This window comes from Haliaeetus albicilla, chromosome 11, assembly GCF_947461875.1.
Source record: "Haliaeetus albicilla chromosome 11, bHalAlb1.1, whole genome shotgun sequence".
In the NCBI taxonomy this organism is placed as follows: Eukaryota; Metazoa; Chordata; class Aves; order Accipitriformes; family Accipitridae; genus Haliaeetus; species Haliaeetus albicilla.
The window spans coordinates 24,303,661-24,321,431 of NC_091493.1; the positions used below are offsets into that span (position 1 = coordinate 24,303,661).

Below are 17,771 nucleotides of genomic sequence, written 5' to 3' on the forward strand. Positions count from 1 at the left end.
GACTGTAATGCTTTGATGAGCTGGCTCAAGGGCGTTTGTAACTTTGCCGAGTTCTGCTACTACCCATCTTTTGCCCAAGTAGTTGCTTCACAGACAAACACGGTGTTTGCAGCAGCAGCCCCTTCAGTCATGCCTGGCAACATACTTGAACTTCTAGCCTCCCCCTCGATGTTCAAATTTTTCCCTGGCTGAGTCTAAGTCCCTGTTGCTGGCATGCCACTTAGCCAGTAACTTTTATTTTGAAAAAACTCTTACCGGACATTGACCACATTGGTTGGAAAAGTTATGTTCATGTGGTAGCTTGGCTTAGAGGATGGAAACAGCTGTGACGAAGCCAGACTGATTGCAGATGGCTGGCCTGTTACTGAACTTTCCAGAACTTTATAAACAGGTCTCCTAATAAAAAGCCAGCTTTGTTTTCAAAGCTTTGATTCTTTTCTGTCACTACCCAATACGTCATTTCTCAAAAACATGTATCATTGGGAAGAAGAGCTGGCTGTGATTCTATACCCTCATTTTATTATGTAAAGATGTGTAATATTCACACATTTTGACTGTGTGTTCAGTAGTTATAGTCTCAAAATCAGTTTTCTTGTGTCATCTGAGAACATTTACTCCACACTACCTTTCACTGAGAAAAGATGCCTGCAGAAGTTTACTTGCACAGTTAAAGAGACTTTTTTTACGATTCTTTAAAAACTGCATGTTATAGTCTTATTTTGGCAGATGCTGCTCTAAAACTATGAAGTTATAACAGTGTGATAGTCAGCCTTGAGAACATCTTGATGAATTAAACATGCTGCAGCTGCAGAGTTTGCTTTAGATGTCTGCAGTAATGACTGGATTAAAGCTAAAGTAAACATAAAGATCCAGAGTTTGTAATATTGATTTCCAATGTGATCAGTTGTTCATACAATCATTACTACAATTAAACACTGAGTCATTGTAAACAGATGCACATACTTCAATTTACATTCCAATTCTTCTCTCTCTGTCTCTCAGGAAAGTGGAAATTGCATATGTGATTTGAGGGATTTGTTCTTTTTGCACCTGGTCTATTTTTAAAAGTTAGGAATTAAAATAATATACTTTCCTTACCTCTTGGTAAATTAAAAAATGATTATGTATTTTCTTCCAAAGCGTGCTTCTCCCCAGTGTTCTCTTAGCAGTTTAAATGTTTCACATATACCATATGATTGTTCATTTTTACAAAGTCTGTGTGTAATTCATGTATATATTTAACTAATTTAATCCCTTTGTAATAGCAAGCTGTACATCTAACACAAAGATAAATGTACCTAATTGTTGTTTCCTTTGCTTGATGTGTTTTCTGAATAGTTCAGTGAAACCTGTATTGCTAATGAAAAGAGAGAGCTCTCAAAATGCGTAAGTAGTGCAGATCTAGAATATTTTGACTATATTTTTATTCATTTTAATTTCTAGGGCAGTACAGAGCCAACCATTTTCAAGTGTTTTAATTCAATTATTCAATCAGTATGCTTGGGTAAGTTATTGAATGTGAAGCAGGTAACATAGTCTCAGATTTTCTGTTAAAAAGAAATCAATTGGGAAGAAGCTAGGTAAAGAGGAAGCTGGAAAAGGAAAGAGCCAAGGGCCAGAAAGGAAAATGGGCTATGGAGTGGGAGTGAGAATGGGAAGTCTGTGGTGGATGTACAGATTTGATAAGGAAGCGCAGAGTGACTGGACAAAGCGACAGGGAAAGGAAAGGGTATATTTGATTAGCAGCTGCACTGTGGAAAAGAATATGGGCTGGTTGAAGAGGCTGAGCTGAAAAGGGGCATGAAAAAAGAATGACAGGCAAGATATGAGTGGAAGTTTATGGACTAAAAAATAAATTAAATTCATCATCAGGCTAATGCTCTAAGCTGGCAACAAGAAATGGGTAAACTTTCAATTGCCCCAAGTAACTGACTAAACCATGCTTATCTCACTTTACTCTGGATATGGCATGAGTGGAGCCTGAAGTTACATTAGAAATCTGAGGGGAGAGATCAAGGCTACAATTTAGTATAGGGAAGTAGGGAAGAGAGGGAGCTAGAACAGATACAGATTGTAAAAACTCAACTTGCTAAGACTGATTGATCCCACATTGGCCTGCAACCCAAGATTGTTGCCAGGGCTGTCAGCAAATATTTGTTAGCCCTGTGGCACAATATATTTCCTGCCTAGTGAAAGAAGCCTAAGTACCTTAGAGGAATTGAAGGAAGCAGTATTTCTTTGAAGAAAAAGAAGTCTTTATGCATATACATAGGAAAACAGAATTAAGGTTAAAGTACAATCAACCACATTCTGGGATTTCTTAGATTGCAGGTCTTTGATTTTGCAATCTCATTAAAGTTATTTTGAAGTGGTTTGTTTATAATAATCCCATATGAATTACACTCAACTGTGTTTCATAAAATTGAGGATTCTGCATTTTTCTTGTTTCATTCATTCATATGAAGCTTTATAAAGACAAATACAATAAGTCAACTTAAGAGTATTTGACAAGTTCAAGCTACTGTAAATAACACAGACTTAAAGCAAAGCAGAAGTATAGATAAAGTGGAAAAGTAATCCCTGTTAATATTTTTAAGGACTTTGTGATAGGACACAGATTGTCAGAGAACTACAGGGGACAATAAGTTTTTTTTCTGGTTTTGTTTACAACAACGTGCTATTTAATGTGTTAAAATTTTTGCCTCAGTTGTCAGATAGGAAGTTCCAAGTTTCTCTTCACTTTGTGTGCCCAAAACTGAAAACATATTCTTATAGTCTGGATGGTAATGTATTATACTCTTTATTTCTTGTGGAAAGTTTTTAATTATTAAAATTGTAGCGGGAGAGTGGATGCATAACTATGTACTGTTTTGCAACAAAGTAACCACACATCTGTAATTTTAAACAGAGAAGAGTTCTATTTTATGCATAGCGTGGGCTTGTTTACAAACTAAATTTTAGCAAATAAAAAAGTGCTTGTTCAGTTAAGTCAACAGATAATATTAATGTTTTTTAATATTTTATTTTTCAATGTGTCAGCTCATCAGCACTGGCCTTTTTCTTTCTCCTTCATCAAAGCTACTTGTAGCAATTAGATTGCATGTAGAAGGCCTGAAGGTATTTTGTTACTCCATGTTATGAAATAGTTAATAGGATAACTGCCTAGAATATCCTAATATTAGCCTGATTATTCTATTTTTCTCAGTGAATATACTTCTTATTGTTCAGAAATTTAATATGACTAAACCTATAGCTAGATTTAGAGAGTAGTTGTAAGAGAAACATTCAAGTATGGTATTTCTGATTAAAAGCAAAGGACATGTCCAGTGGTAAAATGAAATGAGAATTTATGATTCTGGCTTCTATTACCTTCAAAAATTATTCATGCCCAGAATTATTAGAATAAATTCCACCACACTATTTTGCATCAATACCATTACACGTGATTTTGCCTGAGGGTATTGAGTCAATGGGTAATGCTCGTAATACTGCTTTTTCAATCATGGTTTGTTGTAATGTCATTTCAAAGAGTAATTTTTTTCTCTCTGATTTATTTATCATCTTATTTGTAGCTGGATTAGGAACAGATTAGTTTTTATTTTAAAGTAGGCATGGTGATGTGAATATTACTACAGAAAATACCAGTTAAACATGAAAATTATATTTAGAGATAATATAATGTCAGAGGCACTTCAGGTTATTTGCTACTGAAAACCGTTATGATACCATCAAAAGGAAAATGCACAGTGTCTACACAGTGCTGTGGAATATTATTATTGAACTTGATGAAATGCTTCACATTTCTAGCACAATTAGTACTTCAGCATTTATGTTCTATAATTATCATGAAATTGTTTGTACTGTTGATAGTCTCATTCATAAACATAGCATAAATATTTAGCAAAATGTCCAATTACAACCAAAGCAAAAATCACCAACACCCAGTCTTAAAACAAAACCTCTCTCTCAAAAAACCCCCCAACCAAACAAGAAAAGATTGGGAAAAACAAGGAAGAAAAAACACCTGAAAGCTGTTAGTCCTATTCTTTAGGAAAGTACTAGAAGATAGATGCTTAGATATTATAGCATATATACGTGTGTTGACCATAGCGAAGATAAATACTACTCAGAGTAGAATATACTAATGGGTAGTTACTACACAGTTCCTTAGGGCTTGACTCTCTTGTGTTTTTTCATCAAGCAGTGTCTTATTCTGAGAATGCTGTCTGACTGACTAGTGATGGAATAAGATGCTGTCCCTCTCAGGCTGGCTAGCAGTATGAATATCAGGACCATAGAGAAACTTCATTTTTCCATGTTACATTCCAACAGTGTTCATACTACACAAGATAACCATTGAATACAATTATTTGAAGTGTCTTATATAATGACAGGATTGTATGCATTTTTATCTGGAAATTGTTTTAGTTGGACTTTTTTTTTTCCTTCCTCTATTCCCTCCCCTCCCTCTCCATAAAACCATTTAGCTCGCTGTGAAAGTTACTGATTACAATGATTCTTGTTAGCACTTTGTCTACCCTAATGAGTCAGCTAATGATTTCAGAGAAGTAGCCACCATTTTATGGATTGATGTTACATTGTATTCCCATACTTTCATTGTAGACTGAAAGCACTCAACCTCATATCGCTCAGTATATTGCAGGAATTTATGGATCTTCTGTAACACTTTCTCTACAGTTGCTTTACACAATTCTGGGTCTGTAACTGGTATAAAATTGCAAAGCTATTTGCTACACTGAAGCTCTGAGCAGATTTGTGTTTTCTACCAAAGATGTACAACATTCATTCTTGTAAAGTTAACAGTAGCATAGAGAAGGAAGAGAAAATAGCTGGCTTCATGATCAGCGTTTGCGAAGTATGCTTTCATATTGGTCATTACAAGTCAATAAAAGGGAGTGGAGCTGGTTGCAATGCTGAAGGCAGGCTGCATGGCAGAATGTGACAGACCTGAATGACAGATGGAAATCCTGGTGCAGGGTCTGCACCCATTTATCGATGGCCATAAATACATGGATTAAGGAGGCGCACATCCAGCTGTTGAAAGAAAATAGAATCATAGTCCCTGTGGGTAAACATTGATATCACCAAATTCTGCTACTGATGTCAATATTTTTTAAGTGTTGATGGCAGCACTGGGCTCCTGTTAGTTATTTTAGTAAACATCTCTATGTACTACCACATGCATTCCTTTTTGACATATAGCATATAAAATAAAATCACAGCCTGCTGTCTTGGTTAGGATGATGCTCAATGACTCAAATTCTACATTGTAAGAGCTGGAGTTAGATATTCAGGAAAGATTTTAAGGAAATATGCTTGAGAGAGGCTAGCTTTCACTCACATCTCGTATTTATTATAAATCATACTAATCAAGTAATGTTGCTTGTCTTTAGGTTAGTAAATTCAAATATAGACACAAGCCCTTGTTAATAACCTCAGCAAAATACTTCTTTTCTTTAAAATCTGTTCCTTTCTACTGCTATGGAGAGTTATTGTGCATTTTCTCATAGGTTTTCTCAAACCTTGTGGCTTATACCTTTCAGAGCTATTAGCTGTCCCAGTTAATGCATAAGCTCTGTCTGCAAGAAACCACTCCAGAAAGTGATTGGTTTTGATAGTGGAGAAGGTGGGAATATCTTTTTGTGAGTAAACAAATTTTGAACAAGAAGTGATTGAAACACTTTAAGTTTGCAACATCCTTCCTCACCCTCCCTTGCAGCTGCTATTCTTGCTGAGTTACTTTGCAGGCACTACCTGCACTTTCCTCTCAGAAACCCACTCTCTCAGAAATCCATTAAGATAAAACAAAACCAGGTTAATTAGTATTTTTTTATTCTATCTGCTGCATGGCTTTACTGAGACCCTAAGAAGTTTATCTAGACTATTGCTTTTTCCCCACCTTCTCTTTCCATTACTTTCTATTCTAAGTGCCCTTTTGTTCTTGCTTTTTGGCTGGCTGGTGGTTGGAGTAGATTTGTATGGTTCTGTAAATTTTGGTTGGAGTAAAGTGTTCTGAGTAATTTTATTAGAGATTTTAGTGTGAGTTAACATCTACCTGAAAAACCAATTCAGAAATGTCTGTACTAAAATTCCACTGAAAATTTCTTTTCACTATTTTCTTCAGTTTTACCTCTCTGACTTGTTGTAGGTGTTGCACTTATTCTCCATATGAAAGCGCTGAACTGCAGAAGCTCATCAGCAGGTTCAGTACTGTAAGAAGTGTTAGCACAAGAGGCTCCATTAGCAGGTCATGTCAAGTCACTCGATGACACTCTCCTCCATTCTGTTTTTTTGTCTTTTGCTAGTCTGTAACTGACATCCTCCCCTTTGTCCTTCTCTCCTCCTTTATTTTCTACTTATTTTTAGAAAATATTACTAGCATCTCCATATTTATGACTCCAGGATAAACCTAACTGAAGTTGATGGGGATCAAGAATATAATCAACTCAAAGTGTTTATTTCGGGACTTGCAATAACTTAATTGTCAATAAATAGAACATCCAACTAGTTGTGCCATGGAGTGAATTTGGATAATTTTTCATCAATCAGTCTGTATAATTTGATTACCTCTCTTCCAAGTGACCTTTCTGAGAGAAGATGTAAGTGCATAGCTGAAACACAACATATGTTCTCCCTGTCTGTCTTGTCTTCTCTTGGGCTTTCCTGACTCAGTTTCTTTGACAGTGGTCCTTGTACTTGTCACATCCAAGTATTCCTAGACACCTGCATTCAGTGGATGGCCTTGGAACTCGACTTTTTGTTTGAAAAATATACTTTCCTTGCTAGCGGTTGACTTTTCTGTGACCTTAGTGTTTTCAGGTTTTCTTTTGGTTGTGAGCTAATGGAGATATTCAGGCTAGTGAGGCAGAGCAGGCTTCCCAGGTGAAAAGCAGCAGTGAACTCACATGATTTCATAAGGCTTAGGTGCTAAGGTTTACCAGAAATCCATGCAGCTCACTGTAGTCAAATGAAAATGCCTATAGCACTGGACCGTCTTTGAATTTGCGCTGAGATCTTACTTTTCTCCTCTTACTGAATTCGTGTACTGTCAGTCACAGGAACTAACATTTAACTCTCAAAAATAGGAAACAACTGGAATTATATTGATATAAACCATTAGGTGTTTGCCTAAGGACTTTTAACTTCTAGCTGACAAAATCCATGCAGCAGAATTGAATTACTGAATCATATGAACTTCTTCATATAAAATTGAGCCAGAAAGATGCATGCTTTTCTAATGTAATAATTTTTTTGCAAAATTTTAACAGCTAAGATAACAACATAGTTTTTGCCTTCTGGCCTCTTTGTTCCTTCTTTTTTTCTTACATTTCAGGCAGATCTCATTTCTGTTTTTAAAGAATTTTGCAGTGCAAGCCCCAAAACTCTTTTCCTTGCAATTCTGATCACACAATAAATGAAAATGTGACTAGTTCAAGCTTTCAAATGTCTATTTATTTCTTTCTCCTCAATCTTTCGTGGGTTAGAAGAAGCTGCTTGAGGCTATTGTCACATACTACATTTAATAACCATATATCAAGAAACAATTTTATGTACTACTGCTACCTTTTTAGAAAAATTTCACCAATGGTTGTTTTAGCATTGATAGAAATTCTTCCATAAAAGTGACAGTTGTTTGCACCTATTCCAACTTGTTTGTTTTATTTCTAATTATTGTTATTTCTAACATTTTCACATATGATAAATAATTTAATGCTATACCCATTTATTGTCAGAATCTTGCTCTGAACTCAATAAAGTATGAGCATTGAGTACAGAAGATAGCTGCAGTCAATCTAAGAATTGCAGGAAGTGTTACAACAAAAAGACTTTAATGTATTGTTTTATGGACACATGACTGTGCTGACATTTTTGATGCAATGATCAGACTCCCTCCTTAGCTGAATATCTTCAGCATGGTATGCAGGAGTTTAGATCAATATAGTCGGAAAATCATAAATCATAAAATAATGAAACGTATACTTACATTGTGAGGTATACATTATAAAAGGCTGATTTATGAAAAGTAGCATCTTCCTAAAAGCATCTGCAGTCCTAGTGTGACCTGTGTCCAGTGGTGGTGCATCAACACTTGTTCGAGCAAAAATAGCCCCATGGCAGAGAACAGATAGGGTAACGCTCAGGTCAGGTAAACGTATGTGAACATTACCACTGCTAATCATGTAGAAAGTATTTGCTACCTGATGGGTTACTTATGTTTCTGCCTTCACAATTTTTCCTGTAAGCTCATTTTATTCATTTAATTAACAGCTATTTATATTGTTTTACTGGGTATAAATGTTATTTGAGCAAATGGAATCAGAGAAAAAGGGAGTGTGAGCGGTTTAATAGCTTTGCACCTTTAATCTAATAGGACATCTTAGTATATTCTGTAAATTGTAGGTCTTTGGTGTTATGGTGCACTGCTTCACTGAATGCAGTGGCCTTTCATATCTAGAGAAGTGCTTTCACACTCTGGAAGCTATTGCAAGCAAAGTAAATAGCATCATCTCTGCATTAGTCCCATGTATCATTAATTAAAAATCTTTAATTGACCTGGCATAAATGATGACATGTGAAGATGTCACTAAAGTGACAAATACATATGTAAGACAAATTTAAGGTGCATTATGGTATTTTTTACTACAGTTGATTAAGCAAGTCCTGTTGTTACCATCATTCATATACAATTGAGTTTACCCACAAAACTTATTTTTAGAATGGACTCTGTCCAAGCACAATGAATAGTTAAGTTCCGAGTTTGCAAATGACAGTCTGTCCTCTTCTTTTCTGTTGTTCATTTATCATTGTCATGTTTACTGCCACTGTAATAATTCCAGACATGTAAAGTGATGGTGGTTTAGACTGCTTGGTATTCATCATTCAGTATACTGGAAATACTACAAAGTTAGATATGATGATATTTCCATTATATCTCCATTTTAATAATTTTAAAAAGGAAAGAAAATATTAAGTTAATTAAACTGATGTGAATAAATGTCACATGTTAAACACCATATAAAAATCAGTGAGAGAAGACAAAAATTAGATGAGAAGATCCCTAACTACCCTATGTAAGAGTTTGCCATTTTAAAGCATGCAACATCATCAGGATACAAGGAAAAGATTAGAATAAATGTGTATTTTAATGACATTCCCAGATACTTTTCTAGAAGCAAAGTTGTATCAAACAGTTTTGTAATTTGTTAACAAGATACAGTTGGCAATATTCTGTGTCATCCACTCCACACTGCCCCCCCCGCCCATTTTATTTGGTGAAACAGTATGTCAGAAGGAGTCCAGACAGACCTTAATGATTATGGCCCTTTAGGGTCTTTTGCAAAAGGAGGGAGGGTGCCTCCTACACAATGTCATAGTTTTCCAAAGGATAATGAAATCCACTGGAGTATGACTGCATTCTTTCTGAATTACAGCTGCAGAGCAAATAAAAGTCAGCACTATGAAAAGAATAGGAAAAATGGCATATGGAAGGAAATTCTTTGGTCTTTGGAAGGGCACGATTTTGCTGTGACTTATTCAAGAATAAATGCTCAAATAATCTATAAAGTAGAGTTGGGCCAGTAATCATCTAGGAAACTTCATAGTTAATTCCAGTTTTAAAGAAGGAAATTAATCAAATTTCCACCATGTCTCACCTTCAGATCAGTGGGTTGCACATGTATATACGTTGTACATACAAACCTGCAGCTCTTTGCTCTCCAGCAGATTCTGTTGGTTCAGAACCATTAAATCCCATTTCATCAATGATACTATCTACATCATCCTACAGGCTTTTATTTTGAGGTACTTGTATTCACACTAACTTCCTAAGTTCATCTCGAGATGGGGAAAACTGTAATCAAATGCCACAGTGACAGGCTGAGAGTTATTTATAGTATTACTCAATCATTATAGATTACTCAATTTGGTATTTTGCAACACACTATTATTACCAAACTATTTGGTAATAAAGAGTAGGATATCAGCCTACTTGTAATCTGATTAAATGTGTGCCCTTCAAGAAGGCTGTTAATATTGATGGAGAGCATGAGTAGATTTGGTTTCAGGAAATTTGTGTACACAAAGCTGGCAGAGCAGTTGTGGGCAGAGCAACAGCTTCTCTGTCTCCTGAGTGAGCAACCTCAGCAAAGTATAGTTTTGTTCAATGCAGTGTCAGGAGGTTGCTATCACTGCGGTATTTTTCCTTCCTAACCAAACAGAGGAAAGGAAGATGGATGGCCACAGTAGAGGCAAGTGTGGGCTGGGTGTCTAAGCAGTATATTTTCATTTCAACAGCCTAAAGGATTTATCTAGGCTCACTGGAAGTACAGGTTGCTTAATACATGAACAGTGCATATCCAGTGGCCTAAATTTTCATATAATAGCAAGATCCTTTGTGTTATGAAAATCAAGAATTTGTGCACAGTAATGTCTAGTAATCTCTGATTTCTTGAGATCTTTTCTCCTACATCTTTACTGGACAAATTGCTAACCATATTTTAAGGTTTCCTATCTTGATGTTTAGGGTCAACCTACTTGTTAAAATACTTAAGAAGTAGGTTAGAGGCACATGAAGGTACTCCAAAAATGGAAGAGAAAAAGGGGTCTGAGGTACTTTCCAGTGCATTCAACTTTTCCCCATTATTTAAACGACCTATATACAAAATCAGTAAAATCAGTGTTTGTCCCCCAAAAGGAATGTGCTGTTGGTCAATGCTGATTTGTATAACTAAAACTAGAACTCTACTTTATTGAGTAATGGTTTTGTTTTGCTGGCTTTGTCATATTAAAATGTGCAATGAAACCAAGTGACAATAGTAGTATAACATCTGTTTGAACTTTGGCAGTGCTAGTTAGGATATCATCAAGCAGTGCTAGCTCTGTGTCTTCACTCTCTGCTTCTCTTTTATCAGAAGTGTTATTGATCATTAATGCCAAAATGAAAAATAAGAGGTAGCTGTTCACATAAGAAAACATTTGGATGGCAGCTGTTCTGCATTAGGTGTAGTTAATGGTCATTTGCAACCACAAATGTAATATTTACATCCATTGAAATAACAGAATTGATTAAATGGGATAAGAGCAGAGTGATACCAGCTGCTCCAGAGCATTGTTTTTTGTAAGTTTGATTGATGTTGATTGGGCATGTCTTGGATCTGCTGAATATTAGTAAGAAGCTAAAAAAAATCACAACTAGGCAAGGAGTTAATTACTTCTCTTGAGCAAAAAGAAAAGGAAAAAGGAAGAAAGAACAGTAGCGAATGCAATAATCAAATTTGCATCACTGTATAAGCTCTGCATAGATTGACAAAGAAGGAAAATCACAGGTTATGATTAACATTAATAACACTTACACTGCTAAAGCAGTTGGCAGATATCAGCTAGAGATTCATTTAGAAACATGGCTTGTAGCTACTGAGAATGGTATTCAGCATCAGATACTTTGTATTAGAAATTTTCCCTGTCAAGCAAATGAAATGAGTTTTGCTTGCAGAAGAACATAAAGTGACAGAACAAAAGAAATGGGATGCAATTTGGGGTCCCAGAGATATGAAGAGCTTCTATTAAAGAGTATCTATAACATCTGTCTACAAGTGTAAGATCTTTTTTCTTGTTTTACTTTTCTGCAGTAATGTACATGTATGGATTGCCCTCTCTTGTTCTTAGTAATAGTAAAAGAAAAAAAAAAATCCCTAAAATCCTGTCCTCCCAGGACATACTCTAGGAACAAAATATCCCCAGTATTGTTAGCTGATGGACAGCTATCAATGTCGTCATTCCTTTTCTTTTATTCAGTTCAATATCTTCTTTTGTACCATTTTTTCTACTCCTGTCTATATGAAAAAGGATCCGTTTTCCATTGGTCAGTTTTTGGTAGGTTCTTTTTATTCCAGAATCTGACATTTGAACTTCCTAGGAAAAAGGAACATTATTCGTCTATGCTTTATAAGCAATCTTTGCTATTGCAGACATAACTTTGAGCTGTCAGTTCATTATGGATATGTGGTTGTTTTCAGCTTTTCATGCTCCAGCAATGCTCTGTAGTTGTCGGGGGCACTGTCCCAGAGGCTAAATATTCATATGCTGAGAACTTCATGGTGGAGGATAAAATACTTTAGAAAACTGAAGACTGTTTTTTCACTACAGGTGTCAAAGCAAAAAGGCATACCATGTTTGTTCTGATTTGATTTAAAAAAGAAAAAATATCCCTGAAGCAATGCGCCAAATTATTCCCTCAAATTTCTCATATGGTGTGTTTGAATATGCAAATTGTCTTATATAAGTGGAATTCATTATGGAAAAGTGTAAACAACTTCATACACCTTGTTAAGTACTTTCACTGTGCACTTTAATAACAAATCTCTGATACATATGGAATGTATCACTGCCTGAAATCAATGCCTTTACAGTAGAGCTGAATACAATGTCTACCGACCTCGGTGTGAAAACCTTTATTTCAGTGGGTTTGGTTTGGGCAAAAAGCAATGGATGCATGACAGTTCTGCAAATACAAATATGGGGAATATAAATGCCAAAGAGTTAATATGACAAGCAAGTATCTTCTGAGCATGGCAAGACACTATTTGTGAAGACTGCACTGTACATATTGATACAGAATATTACAGGAACAGATACAACTTTAGAAGTTACTTTCTGATTTTGTAATATATTTTATTAACAGAACACATTACTTCATGCTGCCATAATTACCATTGACTCTAATTATTTGCCTATTAAGATCGCTTTTGTCTAATAAAAGATGAACTGTATCCAAATAAAATAGTGAAAATGTTCCATATTACTTCACCATATAGCAATAATTTGCTAAGGAAGATAAATGACTTAGTAACTTTGGATGATTTCAAGAGGATATCAGCCAGAACTTCTCTTCAACCTACTTTGCTGGTTGAAAACTCTGGAAGAGCAGAATCGGAACCTCATATTCTGTCCTTTCTCTCCTCCCAAGCTCAAAGGAATACTAATGGCCTCTGGCTCTATTCACTCAGGAGCATCTAACCTCTACCATCCAATTTAGTCTTCATAACCTTTCTAGCACAGTTAAACTGGCTTTCATTCTGCTTTGTGGCATTGAAAAATAGCTGTTAGGAAAGCTGCCAGCCTAACTATTCTGGCTGTTGGAGCTGAATAGCATCAGCAAAAGATGGGCCTTTTCTGTAGAGTTGGGCTTAGAGCTTCAAATTTCAAATACCTCTACACTGAAATGGAAACAAGATTCTGATTTGGTTGAATCCCCAATGAAGTTTGAGTCCAGCGGACAATTGATGTTACGTTTCACTTTAGGGGTTCAGTTCTTCATTATGCCTTGGCAAAACTGTGGCTCCTAACAGGACTGAGATATTGGATCAGGCACTGGAAAGAATGGGACTGATGGGGAATAACAATAAGCCAGGAGGTACCAGCTGAGGAGGTGAATTTTACTGGTGATGCACAAGCATATTTCAGGTGCAGCATGAGGCTTCCCTGGGCTCAGTGGTTTTGCTTATTCCTTCTGGCTCATTGTTCTTTCTGCTTTCCTTCTACTGATGCAGCAGCTTAGACTGCGTTATGTAGCCTTCACAGGCTCTGGTGCCATACTGCTTGGCCAAGTGGCATCACCAAGTCTTTCCTACCAGTGCTGATCTTCTTTGCTGACTGATAAGTAACAGGGGGGGTTGAAAGGAGAAAGAGTGAAGTGTCAGTAACGAGAAGCAGGATCTACCTGTTCCAGTAATCTGCCTACCTGCTGCTTTCTGAGTCCCTTGAGTTATGTGATCTCAATGGGAGTAAGAGACAGGGAAGCACCATCCAGATCAGGGGGTGAAGGAGAACAAGGAGGAGAGAACACAGAGGAAAAAGAAGGAAAAGTTGTGAATCTCTGGTGCCAGAAGTTCTTCCAGCATACCCTGGGCCTGCTCTGATCTGGTTATGGACTGCTTTTCCTGACCCATTCCCATAGGTATGCTGGACAGCATAGCCCTCCTGGAGACACCGCTTGGCAGCTGAGAAAGCAGAGGTGCTAATACAAATGTCCCTAAATTTTACAGTACTCAGTGATTTTCCTGACTCAGTGGAATTCATCAGTGGGTAATTCTCTGGACAGCATCTCTGCTTTCACAGTAGAAAGTAAATCCAGATTATGAAACTTTAACCCTGAAGTTTTCATGACAATGGAGTTTGAGATTGTTCAGAGATGAACGTGGATTGAGACTTAACTTCAAATGACTCAGGAACTGCTGAACTATTAAGTATTCTTTTCCAATAGAAATTAGTTTTTCTTGTGTCCAAACTCCCCTAAATGGTGAGGTTTCACTGTTTTAATATTCATCTACCTTAGCAGCTTTTTAAATTAATATTTTACTTCAGTGATGAAAGGAATTCATAAAGCTTTACTGTATCAGTCATCTTAGGGGAGGTAGGCTTGTGGGTGGTTCCTGTGCAAGAATACTATCCTGTATTATCAGAAGTGCAAATATGAAGAAACAAAACTGGTTTTACTGTAAAACTTTCATTAGGAGTGTGTGTGTAAAAGAAAAAAAAAAGTTGCAGTTGTTGATCCCTTATTTTCGGCTTGTTTTTCCAGATGGAATATTTTGTCTTTTCAGATAAGTATATTTTAGAAATTTGGAAAGTGTTGATGCTTTTAATGCTTGGCTATACATAGTTAGTGTAACCATTGAATCAGCTTGAAAGCATTTATATAGAAGATTACTATATTAATTTAAAAAACATTGATGTTTTTATGAAGAAAGTCAAGCTGTTGACCCTCATGGAAGGGAAATGTAGGTTTTATTTGAGTTCTAGTCCTAAAACTTGTGCACAGAGCCTTGAAAAAATAAATCAAAACAAAGAATTGTAAACTATCATTAGAACTGAAAGCATCAAGCCGCATTAGAATTATTTTTTAACTTGCTTTCACATTTCAAGGTCAGCATACTGATGAAGACTGTATTCTGGAGAGGATACAATGGGTAGAACTGTCAAAAATTAACTCCTTTTAAACAGCAGAAAACATCAATTGAAATTTCCTTTTAACACCCTTATTGTCTTCCTTTTTTTTTTTTTTTAATTTTTTCACAGAGGATCTTTCTCAAAGCTGGAAGTGAGGAAGAAATCTTTGCACATCTTGGCTTGGACTATGTCGAACCAGGGGAAAGGAATGCTTGAAATGATTTGCCAGTGTACATTCATCAGTTGACAGCAATGGTCTTTCTGCCTATCTTGTAGTCTGATTTTTATATATATATATAAATACTTGTTTCTATGAAAACTAAAAAATTTTAAATATATATTAGTTAGAGGCCATTATACACGCTAGAAAAGAAGAGTATAAGTTCTTCAGAATCCTTTCCAATCTTTTCTGTTTTATTTTTTGAAGTTTCTACATGGGAGTGACAAGATAGAGCTTCTTTTGGGGGGGGGGAACTTGAAGCTGGTGAGATTTTTGCTTGTGATTGATAGGAATTTAACATTCCTGTGAACAATACTTGCTTGTTAAAATGCTGTCAGCTATGACAATACCTAAATAATACAAAATATTTGAGCTGAGTCCAAAAATTACTGAAATGCATGCTTATCTTTAACTGAATTTCTTAAGTATTTTGCTGAATCCATATATAAAATTGCTACTGTATATAAGGCTTAATGACCTAGGCAGTAATTAGTCTGGCAGTCTCAGCAAGTTGAGGCTTGAATTGTAATATTTTTCCAGGTAGGATACCACGCTACAAAAACTGAAAACAGGTAGAGAATTCAGTGAGAGTTAAAAAATGTTTCACAGGAAGGGAAAGAAAAAGTGGAATAACTCAGCAGCAATCTTCAATTGTGAGGAAAAAGGACTATAAATTTGGAGTACTCATTTGGACTAAAGAAGATTCAGGTTGTGTGATGTGATGGTCCTCATTCAGGAATTTGAATCATAACCTGCATAAAAACAGCTGCTTTAACTGTTAGGCTGGTGCCTGCTCCAAGTTGAAAGCTTTTAATTGTCTATGCTCAATTTATATAGATGGAAATTTATTTATTAGTGTGTATATATATATATATATATATGCATTGGGATGGAAGTTTACCTGAGCTGTTTGGCTATTGGCTGCTCTAGAATGGTATTTCCTCTTTTTGGTCAGAAATTAATCTTGGATGTGAGAGACTTTCTGATAAAAGTAATCCTATGAGGTATTTTGGTTTCAGAAAATTTCCAGGTAGCTCTTGTGACTGTAATGATAATGAAGAATTTGTAATACATTTATTCTTTAATGAACAAGGGCATTTAGTGCTTTAGGACATGAAGTTACTTACTGACCATTCATTTGTCATTTGTAGAATAAAGGTGATTAAGAACACCAAGACTGGTCAAAAAATTTCTTTCTTAAAAACCTGAACTCTATTTTCTCTGTTAAGGCTGATTTCACATCTTGGCATGACAGGGGGAGAATGGCAGTGACAGGGCCAAGCACAAAAATTATTACTGACAGCAATGGCATCCCATATTCAAATGATGGCAATATTCCATGGCAACATAGACTTGAAGGTTCTACTCATGCATAAAAACATATGCCAAGGTTTAGAAATACAGTGCTTAGCTACAGGATGAATGACTTGAAGTGCAAGTGCCAAAGCTATTGCTGGTAAGAGAAAATTAAATAGGAACTTCTGAGAAGCTGCTTCCCCAAAGGATGATTTGCCTGGTACAGTAGACAGGATAGTACAAGTATTAACGAAACTTCCACTGTACAGTTTTATATGCAATCACCTATTTCTGGTTGTTAAAATAGGTAGTAGCTGTATTTTTGTGAAATGTATTCATTCATTATCATGGTTAGACTCAGTACTATAAAAACACTTTGAAAATATGAGTTCACATTAAATTCTATTTATTTGTTGCCCAGATCTTTTAGGATACAGTTTATGCACCCCACATTCTATCATCTCCTCTACTGTATTCAAGAAAAAATGCTCTCATCAGTTTAATGCATTTATTCACCAGACTAAAATGTTACAGGATTAGGCACAAAAGTGTTTGTAGGAAAATGGAGGCTATTTCAGAGCAAAGGTTCAGTTTTTGCTACAAGGATCTCATTCTATACGTACGCCCATCTAGCTCACAGGTAGTGGGTAGATTTCCTAAACTTTATCAAACAACCTGAAACAAAAGCTAAACAAGAATGGCTCTATCAGACTTACTGCAAGAAATTCATGCTATGCTATGAATCCATTCTATAATTTGTGATAATCCTAATTTTATGGTATAAGCAATTTAAAATCTGTAATTTAAACCTAATTTGGTGACATCAGCAGAAATGAAGGCAAGACTTTTTTTTTTACAGTTATAGTTACACGACAGTCTTGATACTAAGAAAAAGTATGCTGAATTTGTTTACTGGTTCCTTTCAACTGAGGAATGGACTTTTAGAGGACTGCATCGTAAACTATTCTAAAACCTCAGTCAGGGATGTAGAAAAATGTAATAACAGCATGGAATTTTATTCTTGCCTGTGCCAATAAACCCATTCTTTTTAAGTGCAGTTTTGCTAACTGAGCAGAAAATATAAGGCTACTTTCTAAATTGCTCTAACTAGAAAGCACAGGTGTTGCTTCCTGCTTTACTGTGCTGATGTATGAAGCATCTTCTCTGTGTTTTGCATCAGGATGCTGACACTTAAGTAGCAATGACATTTTTCAGTCCTAGTGGAAGAGAACAAAAGCTATGGTATCTTATCTGAATATTCTTTCTGCCTGGCCACCATTTATCAGAA

The 17,771-nt window shown here is 35.9% G+C and overlaps 1 protein-coding gene across 1 annotated transcript in view; it reads left to right on the forward strand.

The window, feature by feature from the left end:
• Positions 1–17,214, forward strand: part of DNTT (DNA nucleotidylexotransferase) — a 97,392-nt gene extending 80,178 nt beyond the window's left edge. Inside the window, exon 11 of the mRNA XM_069796686.1 lies at positions 15,097–17,214. Within this exon, the coding sequence (XP_069652787.1) occupies positions 15,097–15,183 (87 nt within the window). The 3' untranslated portion in view covers positions 15,184–17,214. The remainder of the gene's footprint in view (positions 1–15,096) is intronic.
• The last annotated feature ends 557 nt before the right edge of the window (positions 17,215–17,771 follow it).